This window comes from Postia placenta (assembly GCF_002117355.1).
Source record: "Postia placenta MAD-698-R-SB12 unplaced genomic scaffold POSPLAscaffold_1, whole genome shotgun sequence".
In the NCBI taxonomy this organism is placed as follows: Eukaryota; Fungi; Basidiomycota; class Agaricomycetes; order Polyporales; family Adustoporiaceae; genus Rhodonia; species Rhodonia placenta.
Window position 1 is genome coordinate 3,585,369 of NW_020169832.1, and position 13,923 is coordinate 3,599,291.

General features: G+C 52.4%; 3 protein-coding genes across 3 annotated transcripts; 2 read left to right on the forward strand and 1 right to left on the reverse strand.

Moving 5' to 3' along the window:
• Positions 1–226: 226 nt before the first annotated feature.
• Positions 227–1,946, forward strand: POSPLADRAFT_1128679 (hypothetical protein; the record flags this gene model as incomplete). The annotated part of the gene is made up of 3 exons (XM_024483760.1): positions 227–312; positions 410–783; positions 829–1,946. 3 exons carry the CDS (start codon positions 227–229, stop codon positions 1,944–1,946), a joined length of 1,578 nt encoding a protein of 525 aa, XP_024344835.1.
• A 528-nt stretch (positions 1,947–2,474) lies between these two features.
• POSPLADRAFT_1177059 (hypothetical protein) lies at positions 2,475–10,977 on the reverse strand (the record flags this gene model as incomplete). Its single annotated transcript, XM_024488466.1, has 25 exons — positions 2,475–3,038; positions 3,093–3,308; positions 3,364–3,510; positions 3,561–3,728; positions 3,780–3,883; positions 3,937–4,052; positions 4,085–4,155; positions 4,204–4,528; positions 4,635–4,681; positions 5,905–6,000; positions 6,052–6,282; positions 6,316–6,462; positions 6,518–6,615; positions 6,670–6,782; positions 6,833–6,982; positions 7,039–7,064; positions 7,115–7,248; positions 7,558–9,121; positions 9,592–9,629; positions 9,765–9,876; positions 9,935–10,123; positions 10,181–10,402; positions 10,455–10,685; positions 10,740–10,814; positions 10,942–10,977. 25 exons carry the CDS (start codon positions 10,975–10,977, stop codon positions 2,652–2,654), a joined length of 5,043 nt encoding a protein of 1,680 aa, XP_024344836.1. The 3' UTR covers positions 2,475–2,651.
• Positions 10,978–11,547: 570 nt separating this feature from the next.
• On the forward strand, positions 11,548–13,668 carry POSPLADRAFT_1129774 (hypothetical protein; the record flags this gene model as incomplete). The annotated part of the gene is made up of 7 exons (XM_024483878.1): positions 11,548–11,937; positions 11,988–12,257; positions 12,313–12,585; positions 12,700–12,848; positions 12,907–13,331; positions 13,402–13,496; positions 13,552–13,668. The coding sequence occupies 7 exons, from the start codon at positions 11,548–11,550 to the stop codon at positions 13,666–13,668; spliced, it is 1,719 nt and encodes a 572-aa protein (XP_024344837.1).
• Positions 13,669–13,923: the final 255 nt, after the last annotated feature.

Sequence of the window (13,923 nt, forward strand, 5' to 3'; positions counted from 1 at the left end):
AAGTGAGCACACAAACCGCGGCCACGCTGATACGAATACTGCGAACTTCGTACTCGCGCATAAGTACTCAAATTTTCGGTCACGCATCACTCCTTTGTGGACATCCTTTGATTCGCGTTGGCGCTTATATCCGAGTCGTATCAGATGGTTTGGGCCGTTTGTCACCGCACTCTCTCTGACGAATTCATATCCATTCAGTTCTTCACACATACTCTGATCCATTAACATGGTGGACAATCATCTCACTTGTTCCGAAGCATCGTCGCTGTTGGAGAAGCTGAGTAACTCCTGCGGACAATGGAGGTCAGTAGCGTGCTCATAATAGTGAGCTGACTGCTGATTGCTGATTGCATGCAGTCTCGCCGATGTAAGCTATTATGGCGATTAATCGAATCGAATACCTGATTAGGACTTGCTTCCAGCTCGAGTGCATCGAGAATGTGCTCCTGAATTCCCTTTCGGATGTCCGGATGTCTCTCAACGCACAGCGCCCTATCAACCGTCTTCCTGTCGAGGTTCTCAGTGAAATCTTCCGCCGAATACTATCTCCATTTGACATCCGAGGCGATTTCTTAGTCTGGGATTCCTTGTTCGATTTCAGGGATACCAATGTGCTGCTCCCACTGACACATGTATGTCGTCGGTGGCGTGATGTGGCATTGGACACACCCACTCTTTGGACAACCCTCAACAGCTACTTTCATCCTGGTGCCGTTGACGAGTATTATTTACGCTCGCAAAGCGCGCCGTTGAAAGTTTGGACAACCCCCAACATCTACTTTCGTCCTGATGCCGTTGACGAGTATTATCTCAGCTCGCCGTTGAAAGTGCTCAACAACGTGCAACAATTATGGCACACCGACGGACAGCGCATTCAGTCGCTCGCCTCGTATAGAGGGTGCGATTCCGACCTACCCACGTCCTACGCCCACGGACTCCGCGCCTTGGCAGCACGGGACTGTGTGCTTCAAGGCGATGTTTCTCACGTCAAGGTGCTTGTCCTACGCTCGGTGGATTGGCACCTGCCTGGCACCCTCACCAATCTCACGCACCTTTTCCTCGCCAACAATCAGCTACACATCGTAGACTTGTTTCGCGTCTTGTCAATTGCGCCAAGACTAGAGGACCTGGGCCTATCGGCAATCAGCGCTATGGAGTCATTCGACGCTCATGAAGATATCCCTGCTGTGACCCTTCAGCATCTTCGCCGTCTCGCAATCCACCATCCAGACAGGAACATTGTATCCGGACTCTTCTCGCACGTCGGTCTTCCTACGTGCTTGGCGGCCAGCTTCGAACTCTGTGAAGTGCCCGATCTTCAATGGCTGGTACCTCTGACGCAGAATGACGCACAGTCTTTGCACATTTCTACCTGGGAGTACTCCGCGTCGATAATCGCAGCTGGTCCTTCGAAAGCGGTGCGCTTTAGTAGCCCCAAAGGCTCAGAAATGGTCCGATGGATCGTGGCTCTACTGTCACATTTCCAATTGAAAGATCTTTGGATTAAAAGTACTTACTCGGATGAGTTTGAAGAGGCGATCATCGAACATACTCCATGGGTGGAGACACTACACCTCGGGCCCTCCGCTTGCGTTACTATGATAGGGGCCCTTTTGGACAACCCTTCCTGTTGGCTAAAGCTTACGAAAGTTGTACTATTGCACCCACCTCAACCCACCGAGATACTCGATCTTGCAGAGTCTCGGGCGCGTTTGGGCTGCCCTCTGGAGGAACTCGAATGCCACGAGAGACGAAGCATGATCTCTGAAAAGTATTCACAGGATCTAGAGAAAAACAGATCTCATGTGGGAGTGGTACGGCTTATCGAAGATGGTCCAATCGCATTACCGTTACCAGATGTATGCACCGACGGCGTTCCCTCACCGTATTTCTGGCCGGAGGAATGGGGTGAGTTGAACTCTCGAGTCATTGCCGTTTTGATGTAAATACTCATTCGCGCAGCGTCGATGCAATGCAATTAGAAGGAAGTGAAGCGATCCGTGGTCTGTTGCAGCCTCAGACGTAACCCCCCAATGGTTCACGCCTTACTTGGCACTCTGCGTACCTATCCGAAGTCGGTATTGTCTGAGACATTTATAGAGCGAACTGACCATCCTCGGCTCCTTGTTCGTGCAGTTGGTTCGAATTCATTCGTCTTTTGTCTCCAGGCCTTGGTTCTTGTTTTGTTCATAATGCCTGCACGTCTATGCGGCATCTGTGCTATATCCCTACTCTCGCCATTCACTACTTCATAGCGTATGGTAATTCCACAGTCGCGTACATACATGTCAGTGGCATTCTTCAGTAACGCGATGCATTTAGTAGGCACAAACAGAACTCATTCCGTTGAGTTACTACCGTTGACATTTGTGGTAGCCAGTGACTACGGTGATGAGTTAGACGTCTTCACAGTACAGCTAGCAACGTTGGCCTATTCTGGCTGCTCTATATCTCAGCCTGAAGGAGTCGCAGTTCGAATGTCTCATAAAGCTTCGATTGCAACACAGATCAAACAATGGTACGTAGACATGTTAGTATAGCTACAGAATGACAGCACGATTGATTGCGACAGCGTTTTCCTCGCATTCTATCTTTACACGACCGCGAAGGGCGCATCCAGGAAAAAATACACACACACAGCTTTGCTTCATTCAAGCACCCACAAGTTCTTTGAACTCGCTTCCCCATTCTGGAGACTTCCTCGTCTGGTCAACAAATGCATCAAAGCGTGGGTTTGCTCCAGGCTGGCTGATCTTGCTCAGTGCCGCCACCGCTCGAAGCGTGCTCATCTGCAACTCGGCCGCACGCTCGATATCTTGTTTCACCGTGTCCTTTGTGACGACCGCACCCTTCATACTCTTTTCCAGCGGAGGAGTGATCTCGTCAAGGCGCTGAGCAACCGCAGTCGGAGCCACTTGCGAGAGCCGGAAAAGCATCATGTGACAAATGACCTTCACCTCGTCGGATTCATCAGACTGGCCTGCAAGTACACGGCCTAAAAATTCATGAAGATCAATCTTTGCGAGGCATGTGTCCAGCTAGTACAGCAATGATAAGCGAAAGGAAACCACACAACCGCAAAAGTTACTGACCAGCGTGTACAGCGTCTCATATGCTGTTTTACGTGCCTCGAGACCGTCGTCCACTTTGTGCTTCCAGGGGCCCATCTGCACAGTGCGGATGAGATCAGGGTTGACGACCGTCTCCTTGTACAGATTGGGTAGAATGAACTGGAGCTGATCGCGGATGAGATGGGGCTTCAGACGAGCGGCAGAGTTGAGTGCTGACAACGCCAGCCGACGAACCGTCTGTAGTGACATTACCATCAGTTGCAATACTACAGCAATATGAAGAGAACCCCACCAGGTCCGAGTCAGCAACCAAAGCAAGGAAATCCATGAGTACGGAATTCAGCAACACATCGAACTCAGCCGAAGCCTCCGTGAAGGTGTATCGCAAGGCCGAGATAACGGTTGCTCTTGATGCCGGTTTCGCGTCCCGGATACGATCCTGATGTGACGGTAAGTAATGCATTACTTTTAAAGCAGTAGGATGCTCACATGTAGCTGTGGCAGGTATAGAGAGGGATGAGTAGTTGTCAGCTTGCCGAGGCATGCTGCCGCAACATTGCGGGTGGTCTCCTCCGTATTATCAGAATGCTCAAACAGCGGAACCCATAGAAGGTCCGCTACGGTTTCCAGCTGTCCGTGCGAACAGTGGGTAACGACCTGCAGGAATAAACGTCACGCCGCAATCAATTCGAAGTTAGGTTAACCTACCTCTTTTAAGGCATGGAGTGACAGCAGCCGCTTCTCAGCGTCATTCTCAACCATCTTGACAATGACGGGTAAGAAGTGATGGAGGTTTCCAACAGCAATATTACCTGATGCGGTTATCGGATTTTGACTCGCATGAGTCGTCAAACATAATACTCACCAGCGGCGAAGGCAGCAGCTGTCCGAATCTCCTCTTGCTCGGAGGCAAATTTTTCAATGACGTGAGAGAAGACATTCTCTTGCAAGGACATATCACTGCGCAACGACTTGAGTTGCCTCGAAAAATATACAGTGCTGTAAGTACTGACATGAATCGACCGACCTCGCCCATCACAAGGAGGCTGAGGACGATTTGTGACGTTCTGGCCTTGGAGGAGGGCTTATGGAAAGGATGAGAATTTGATCTCCTTACGGTGCACTTACTCACCTTGAGATGCTTCGAGAATTCCGCAACAGTACCGGCAGCCACACCACGCTGAGCCTTGACGACTTGGCCGATACATCTCGCCACGTTCCCTTGTGATGCTTCTGCCTTGGGAGCCTTCTCCACAGCGATAGCCAAGTTGGGCACGACGTGCGTTGCAACTTCCATGTCCGCTTCGACTAGAGCTGCGAAGAACGCTAGGATCGAGTCGAAGGCAGCCCCAGCCACGAGGGGCGAATGAGCAACATCGTAGATATCCGTCAACAATACACTTTCGACCTCTGGATACGTGGCCTTTGGAGACAACTCAAGCAGCAACGCGACGACGCTAAGCGCCAGGGACATGAGCGAGATGTCCGCCGTCGTAATGTATGTCTTGAGGAGAGAAACGAGGTTGGATGGGAGATCAGCTGGGATCCCAGACTTGTACCTACATTGATATCAGCGACCATGGCCGAGCCCGAGATGTGAGAATGAATACCTTCTCAATAGTGCCTGCAGACAGTCGAACATATGGCTCTTTCCAGCCCTCCCGCTTTTCTTGAGGAGCATCAGCAACCACTGTATGCAACCATTCACCCAGTTGTCGTCGATCTCGACCTCGCTTGCGACACGCGTAACAACCTGGACGGCGCCATCTGTCCGGCCCGTGGTCCTGCACATGGCATCCCACTCTTTCCTGTTCTTTCCCTTCATGACATCCGTGGCAGACACCCACAAGTCTCCGATGCAGACCTCCGCGCACACCCTTACCTCCGCATCCGTGTCGTGGTTGCCGAGTCTCTGCACTGCTTCGTTGTATACAGGATCGACCCAGTCTCCACCTTTCACAGGCTTCATAGCATTCAGCAGGGCAGAGAAAACGCGGAAAGACTCCGACGCGATTCGTGGGTGCTTCTCTCCCAACGACTTGAGTAGGATGGGGGTTATGCTGTCCAACGAGCTCGCGAACGTAGGAGGGGGATGACTTGAAAAAAATGATGCGACAAATGACAAGCATGTAATATGTAGAGTCGATGCACTTGTCTTCGACGACTGCAAAAGTACAGTCCTGGTTGTGGTAATGATCTGCGGCGAGAAATTGGTGAGTGACCCCGGCAGGACATCCAGGAGGGTGTGCAAGAGTGAGAAGCCGGCTTGCAGTGTAGTAGGCGATGTCTTCGGTGATTTCAGCTGGTTCAGAAGAGACTTTGCGAGCGCGGGCACCTGCGATCTGAGTAAGGTGTATGGTGTTTCTTCAACATCCATGCCTTCACCACGTTTTCGCTTTCCGCCGATGATGTGATCTTGCTCTTTTACATATGCAACGCCACCGTATACCCCAGTCTGTTTGAGGAGGCTCGCGTACGTAGCCCACACTTCCACCCGCACGGTTTCTTCGCGGTCCCCAAAGCGGGAGATAAGCACTGGCGACACGTCTTTGTAGATAGTGATGAGAAGTTCAGGACGCGTCTCTACAACGGCATCAAGCAACTTGGTCGCCGAGCGACGGATCTTGTATGATGTATCTTCGTCGTCAGAGTACCTATGAATCTATCATCAGTGGTAATCCTATATAACAAATAGCAAACTTACTCGTCACCGAGTTCTGCCTCATCATCATCGTCTTCGTCAGCCATTTCCTCATCCTCGTCATCTGCATCCCCTGCATAATTCTAGCCAGAGTAAGCACAGTTTATTTTGCGAGCATAAGGTGATACTTACAGGGTCGTACTTTATAAATTGACATCCAACCGAAACAATAGACGAAAGGAAAGGTGTCACTTCCGTTGGACATCGCAGTACGAGTGCTTCCAAAGCCTGTGGCGCGCATCAGCCACGCGACGACGTAGTATGCCAACCCAAGTATACCTGTAGACAGCTTTCTTGCAGCTCCTCGTCTTCGCGTTGCACCGCTTTGACGATACTCGGAACTATACTGTTCAGCTCGGGCCCAATCTGGTGTGGCGTATGGCGTGCGATGGCAGCAACGAGCTGTACAGTCGTTCTTTGATTATCGACATTAGCAGAGGGACCCAGTCCGGGTATGACGCTCCCAGAGAGCAGCTCAGAGAACAATACAGCGCGTGTGGTAGGAAGAAACTGCGCGAGAGTCGTGATCGCGCGTTTACGTACAGCGGGACGGGGATGCGAAAGCATCGGGGTCAGAACCTGCAAGGGCTGGGGTTGTAGGTCAGGGTTCGCGACGTACGCCGGGAAACGGGTGATAAGAATGGACAGAATTGAAAGTGTCTCGAGGAGGGTGTCGGGAGGCGTAGCCGACTGTCAGTGACCGGTGAGTGCTTTCATTCATATGCGTAACTGAAGGTGGACGTACATTCGATAACTGTTCAAGCAATTTCGGCGTGAGCTTTTCGCAGGCTTTCGCGGCAATCTTGCCCCCGGGCGGTAGCTCAGCCGTGATCGTCTTCAAGGCTTACGAGCGCGCGTTAGCGTTAGCTCGAGCTAAGCAAAATTGCTACGGCTTACCTAGTCCTGAGATATCCCGCAGCTCTTCGTCCTTGCCTGACGAGAAGTCAATCAAGCGATCCACAACATACTCCATCTGGTTCTCGCGTATGATTTTGATGAGTTGCCCTAGACTAAACACGGAGTGAGAGCGCGCAGACTAGGAAAAGCCTAACGCCCTTACCATTTGACAGCCTGATTCTTGACTTCTGAGATCTTGTCTTGCACGAGCTGGAGCACCTGGCGGAGCACTTTGTTCTCCACCGCTTCATCACCCAAGAGACTATTAGGATCCTCCTTCACAGCAACCAAGAGATCGTTCAAGCCCATATACCTGCAAAGCGGATGTTAAAACGCGTCCCGGATCAGTTAATCCGTTGCTGCACCGACCGAAAGTCCTGGTCGGACGATTGCATCTGTGCCATCTTTAGCCTTGCCTCCTACAACACAACGCGGGCTTGCGCACCTTCTCAACGAGACCGTTCATGATGTATGTCTTCGTCATGTTGGGTGATTTGCGTAGGAAGAGAGAAGAGAAAGATAGCAAACTCCAATGGGGGAAGGAATTGTCGAGACAATCGAGCCTTGTCCCGCCCAAGCCTGAGTCCCGCCACAGGTCACGTGCAACCATTCAGACGCGTCTCGCGAGGGTCTCGCGTTCATGCACAAGCTAGAGCGTCGTCCAGGCTCCTGAGACGCGTCGCGACACATCGAGCATGTGATACCAACTCCATTCTATGACGAAAATACGACGATGTGAATAAATAGGTCGACGAATGGGTAGATGCAGGTCGATGCAAGTGCGTTACGCTGCTGGTACGTTTTCCAAAGCTCATCGAATAGTACAATGTCGCTAGGTATGCTAATGTGGAAGATATAGAGGCGCTGACGTGAATCCGTGAACAATACGAGGATCCTCCTCCCAAAAACCATGCGCAGGTGTACCGTTGGTCCAGACCGCAGGTAGCACCATGCACTTTGTCGCGCTTCTCTGATCGCATACTTCAACACGTGTGGCCGGAAAATTCTGCAACGTCTCATCCCTAGCATGCTGCCCCGTCAAGCGCAGTGCTGCCTCGTTGATGACAAGGAGATCTAAAGGGCGCATTAAGTTACGTGCAAACACGCCCAAATCATCAATGGACAATGTCTGGGGTGACAGAAGCTGTAGCGTTGCGAGGTTGGGGCAGTGAGGCCGCGGCGGCATCAGGACCTGGTATACACGCGACAGGACGTCATAAGAGCGTAAGACAATCGTTTTGAGTGAAGGCATGGCGACCAGGAGGGTTTCAATGCTATCTGCGATGCTATGCGGCCCGTCAATCCAGAACTCCTGGACCTTTGACATATCCAGGATGCTGAGAAGCGTTCGCACCCACTCTGCGCGGAGCTGGTAGACGGCATCCGAGTACAGTCGTCTACTCCAGTCGATACGAAGCGCAGACGATGCGCCTGCAACAATCACGGTGAACATGACCATTCCCGGCCCGGTTTTGACGGTCAGGCTCAGCTGGGAGATGTCGTCCATGAAGGGAAGGCGAGGTAGCGTGCGCATGAACGCTATGTCTGTCCTGAGCTCTGTGTCGATGCTGAACAGATACAGTGCCAGGCTGGGTGGTAAGATGAGATGGGAAATGAGGCAAGAAGCGGCAGATCCATCCATGTTTCCTATTGCGAGACGACGCAGGTTATTCAGAGCCACTCGATTACTGTCGTCGGGTTCCTCTTTTTGGGTGACTCTCAGCGACCGCAGAATTATTTCTTGCAGTTTAGGAGCGCCCGATAGAAACTTGAGCCACCCATTCAAGCTGAAGGTGTTTTCATTGATAGAGAGGTGCGTCAGGTTCTCTAAGCGGTTCGCAGGGAGCCATGGGATCTTGTGAAGTACGAGCACTTTGAGCCGTGGTGCCTTTCCTTCGAAGAGGAGTGGTTCGGCCACATAGCTCGAGAGCGTTCCCATGCTGGTTCTGACTTCCAGCGCGATCGCTTCTAGCTCATTCGCGGGAAACCCTAGGAAAGAATGGACAATCGTGCCGTAATTCGACCGGTGATACAACCTCCGAATGCGGGATGCAGACGTGGAGTAGATGGTTCTGGCGACAGGCTTCGTGAAGGAGCGGACTAAGACTTTAAGGGGTGCGCTCTCAGAGCGCGCCAGATGAGTAGCCGCGATGTCTATATTGGACCGCTCATCGACGGTTGTCCATAACATGGGACTTGCAAGAGCGATTTGACGCCAGCGACGACAGACGTGGGTGAGGGGCACTACACGCTTCGGCTCCCTGAAGTCAAATAGTGCTGGCCATACGAGGCTTTGGTGGGTAGTGTCGTTGCGTGAGGAAGAAGGTACGGTTACGTTGTCGAATATCTGGAGTAGCACTTCCGCTGGTAGACGGTTTACCGGACGGGATAGGTTTATGGCATCGCGGATGGCTATAAGAGTGGATAGAAGGATATTTTCGACGGCACGAAGCTATGTGAGCGGTCAGACATGCCCAGAGATCGATTTGTCAGGGTACTTGCCATGGCATGACTAGTAGTCATGTGCGAATTGTTCAGTTCGATGCAGAACGAATGCCGCAAAACAAGGACAAACCTCGCTTGGGGAGCATCCCTTTGTGCTCGAGCATACAGTGCCTCAGCTTCAAGGTGTAGCGTCATTTTTATACTTTCGTGACTCTAGAGATCCAATAGCTTAGCAGTAGAACTCAAAGTTATTAATGCTCATGTGGCAAGCTCGTCGAAGGCACGGGGCAAATCTAGATCGATCAAACATTTTTATCTCAGGCACGAAGCGCTAGGGCCACCAGGCATCCTTTCCGTAAACATGTCCTGGCATTTTTGTCTTCCTCGCCTTGACTGGGATATTTACAGGTGTATGGCAGCCAATATGACCAAGCCTCCGAAAACCATTTGTATATATCAATCAAGGCGGCAACAAACTATCACGCCGTTCAGTTTGTACCCGTGAAATCTGAGACCTGTCGACAAAGTGCGGTACTCATGTAGACAAGTATGAGCGGATAAACCTATCGAAGGCAGGTACAGCTGTCGCTTAGGGTTTGTATGTCATGATGAAGGTGAATACGCCTCGTTCAACTTGGCCACTAGCTCACGGAGGCGTGCAGCGGACACAAGCATCATGCGCCCACCCATATCCAGACCGAACGAGCCCTCCTCTCGTGGTTGCGCCCGCGTAAACTCGAAGTCCAGCGAGTTCAATGCAATCTGCGCAATAGCGTGGTTTGTCCCAGAGCATCAGCAAAATAGAGATAGCATAACACACCTTTTGGATTACTTCATCCTCGGGGTGGAAGGGGTAAACACCGCCTGCAGAACTTTGAGACGCCTGGGCCGCTGCTTGCTTCAGCCGTTTTGTCCGCGGTGCGGGACCCTGCAGCTCCGCCTCTTCCTCTGCGGAAAGCCGGTATATCCGTGAAATGATAAGGAAGTGTGTGAAGTTGTATGGTTCGTTCTGTGCGCAGAAATGTAAACCTGGTGTGCATGCATTTACGAGAGCAACGTTGCTCACGTCATCGAGGGCCCACTGTATCTCATCTGCTAGCATGCGGTACATATGGGGGACGACTTGCACGGGCATGTTGATGAGCCGCTCGGAGAAGACATACCCAACGTGATTTTGTGAGGCAAGGCCCGCCGGACCAAGGAGATTTTGAAGCGTGGAGTGGAAGGATGCATCGCGAGACGACTTGGCGAGGACGTACTCTGTCAGGGCTTTAATAGAAGGGTGATTCTGGCGAGAGCTTCGGATCAAATGTATGCAGCCCAGTTGTAAATTAACGTACTTGGTGGACATGCATGTTCAATGCCGTCAGGACAGCATATGGGTCGCTCTCCCGCCCATCGCACTTCACGGTGGTACCCACCAGCGGTTGGGACAAGATCAAGTCTGCAAGATCATGAGTGTGCAGGAGTTCCGCATCCACCTGGAAGAGCTGAGCGGCGAGCCTTTTGAGGGCGAGATAGTCTACGTCCGGGTGTGGGTCGAAAAAGTCAAAATCGACGTCGATGAGACTCTACTGAGTCCAGTAGGTGAGCTGCGCCGTACGCCTATGTGAGGGGGAACATACGCGCTCGCTGGCGTCATCGTTGTCAGAGCCTGCATCATCAACTTGTGTTTTGCGTTTTGCCATAGTGCAGGGCGACTACAAGCGGCCTTGAAGGTGTTCTCAAGAAAGGCATATTATTACGTAAGCCATTTCTGCTGCTGAGTAAGTTCTCATTCCTGCTGCACACATAAACTTCTCTCCAGATGGACCACCCCGCTCTTACCTCCTCCCACTCACTCAGACTCTCACAAATCGCCATGTTAAATTCTTTGTCATTGGGCTGCTATAATTCGAAAGCTGTTTCGCAATTCGGTCAATATATGCAAGCAACCCATGATAGCGCGCGGGCGATCTTCCAGTTAGAGAGTCACTGCCAGGATACGTCGTGGATGCTTCTGCACTCAGCCACACAGGGTTTCTCCCAAGGCCCCAAGGGATGCAAGGTTGTCAGTGCCAAAATTCTACAGAGGGTTTCAGTGAATGGATAACGGGCCGCTGGCTGTGAGTCGATGGTATTTTTCCGTCCCTCGCTACACAATCGCCGTTACTGCGATTATATGCGGGGCCGGCATTGCTGCAAAGAAGAGGCGCACCTCACCGCGACTGAGCGCGTATACACGCGTCGGACGCGCTCAGTCACGGTCAGGCTACTCCTGTCACATTGATGTACCTAAAAGGCAGGCGGCCGGCTCTTCCGCTGATTCCGGCCGCGTTCCTGTCCGCGCGCCGTCGAGGCGAACATCCTGCCACCTTCCATGCAATCGATACGACCACAGGGGGTAGATAAGTCTCAGTGGATAGCATTGAGGTGACTTGGGTACCGCCCACCATGTTCCTCAGATTTGTCTGCGGGCGACACGCCAAACCCATTGTATCCTACCCGGTACGAACTATTGTGTCATCTCGTTCTGCTTCAGCTCGGAAGACCTGGGGTCTGGCCCGCATCGGACTGACGACTGGGGCTGCACTGACGACTTCTGTTCTACTCGTGAATGCTCTGAGCACCATCCATGCCGATGCAGAACACCTCGAATACAAGACGCAGTCGGAAAGACCATCGACACCCCTGTCTGCGCTCTTGAGGTCATATGTGGTATATTCACTGTGTTCAATTCCAGCCTTGGTCGACTGGTCGCCTGCAATTCTGTCTACAGTCTCTGCAATCCCAGGTCTGAAGCAGATCACAGAGGCCATCGTGCGCGTCACTTTCTTTGATCAGGTATGTCATCGTCATTGGTTTCCGACCCGGTTGATACCAATAGCGTCTAGTTTGTTGGCGGTGACACTGCTGAGGATGCGGTGCCGCTTCTCGAGCAGTTGCGCGCTGAGAACAAAGGTTGTCTGTTCGCGTACAGTGTCGAAGTCGACGAGGGGGAGGCCGCGGGCAAGGCAAAGGGATCAGTGAAGCAATCTGTGCATAAGCAGATCGTTGCAGAAACCCTGCACTGCATTGACGTGGCAGCCGACTTTGAGGACAAGCACTCGCTTGGTGGCGGGCGCGACCTGCGCGGGCGCAAGACGTGGGTAGCGATCAAGCTGGTGTGTTGTCTGCCTGCTTGTCTGTCATAGGTCAAGTTTCTGAGCTTTACCACAGACCGCCATGCTGCCTCACGCACAGACTCTCACCAATTTCTCGAAATTTCTTCTCTCGACACGTCCGTCCGTGTCTCCGCCCGTCCCCTTTCCCGGTCGACCCCTGGTTTCGGATTTCGGTGTTCTGTCTGCATACCCGGCATCCGGTAGCCCGCTGACAGAGACGGATGTTGCGGATCTTCGCGAGCTGAGGGACGATCTTCGCGCTATTTGTCAAAGAGCGAAAGAACGCGGTGTCAGAATTATCATCGATGCGGAGCATAGGTCGGTCGCCGTCTTCTCTGATACCCTAATGCACTCACATAACTGACACGCACTGTAAGTTGGTACCAGGTATGGATCATACTCTTGTGCACCTCGGATACATCATGTCTCACGCCCCAATCAGCCTGCAATCGACGCGTTTGCCCTGTCGCTGCAGCACGAGTTCAACAAACTCCAGTCTCGTTCATCATCGTGGTTCCGCTCGTCTTCTAGTTCAGACACTTCCACGGTTCAGCCCCTCGTATACCAGACTTACCAAGCATACCTCCGTCGGTCAGCCTGCAACACAACCACTGTGTCTTTGTACCCCCACGTCTGACCACTTCTACAGCACACCAGAATACCTTCGCCAGAGCCTCGAGGCGGCACGTGCAGACGGTTATTCGCTCGGCGTGAAGCTCGTACGGGGCGCGTACCACCCGCATGAGCTCGATTCGCACGCCGTGCGCGGGGCTCCGAACGCGCTGTCAATCTCCCCTGATCCCGCACCGCCAGTTTGGGCGACGAAGCCTGAGACAGATGCGTGCTACAACACCTGCGCGGCGTTGGTGCTCGCGCAGATTCGTGCGGACATTGGCCGGTCGCGCACCGGCGCGACGCCTAGCGTGGGTGTGCTATTCGGGACGCACAACTGGGAGAGCTGCGACATGATCCTGGAGCAGCTGCGCATGCTCGGGATGGCACGTGCCGATGAGGATGGTGCGCTGTGGATGCCTGAAGATGTTACGGAACGCGTTGCGATCGGGCAACTGTACGGTACGTGTCCATCCGTGAGCGACGTCGTCCCAGATCCTCAACTGCTGTTCTATACGAACACCTGCAACAGGAATGAGTGATGCTCTGACCAACTCCCTTGTGGATCGGACTCGATGCACATCACCGTTCGTTATCAAGTACATTCCGTATGGGCGCCTTGCAGAGGTGAGCCTGATCTCGGTTCACTGCCGTGTCTTGTGGCTCAACGATTAATCTCTAGGTTATGCCCTACCTCAGCAGACGTGCCATCGAGAACAAGTCCGTGCTCGGGAATGGTGGTGCTGCGGACGAACGCAAACGAGCCGGAATGGAACTATGGAATCGCCTTTTCGGCTAATGAGCTAAGGTGATGAGAAGGCCAGACAGTTAACAGTCTAATTGCGAACTCAATCGTCGGGTTTCAATCCACGAGCGACCATGTATATCTGAGTAATATAGAAGGACCTGTAGAGTAGAATAGCGCAGCGTATATCCTTATGCAGACTTGTGTGCGCGATATTCAGTGCAGTACTCCTACGGGGCTACCAAGATGACGTAGAGAGACGTCGTCTATATGCCAAGTCCATACATCTATAGTCTCGACTGTGGCGCG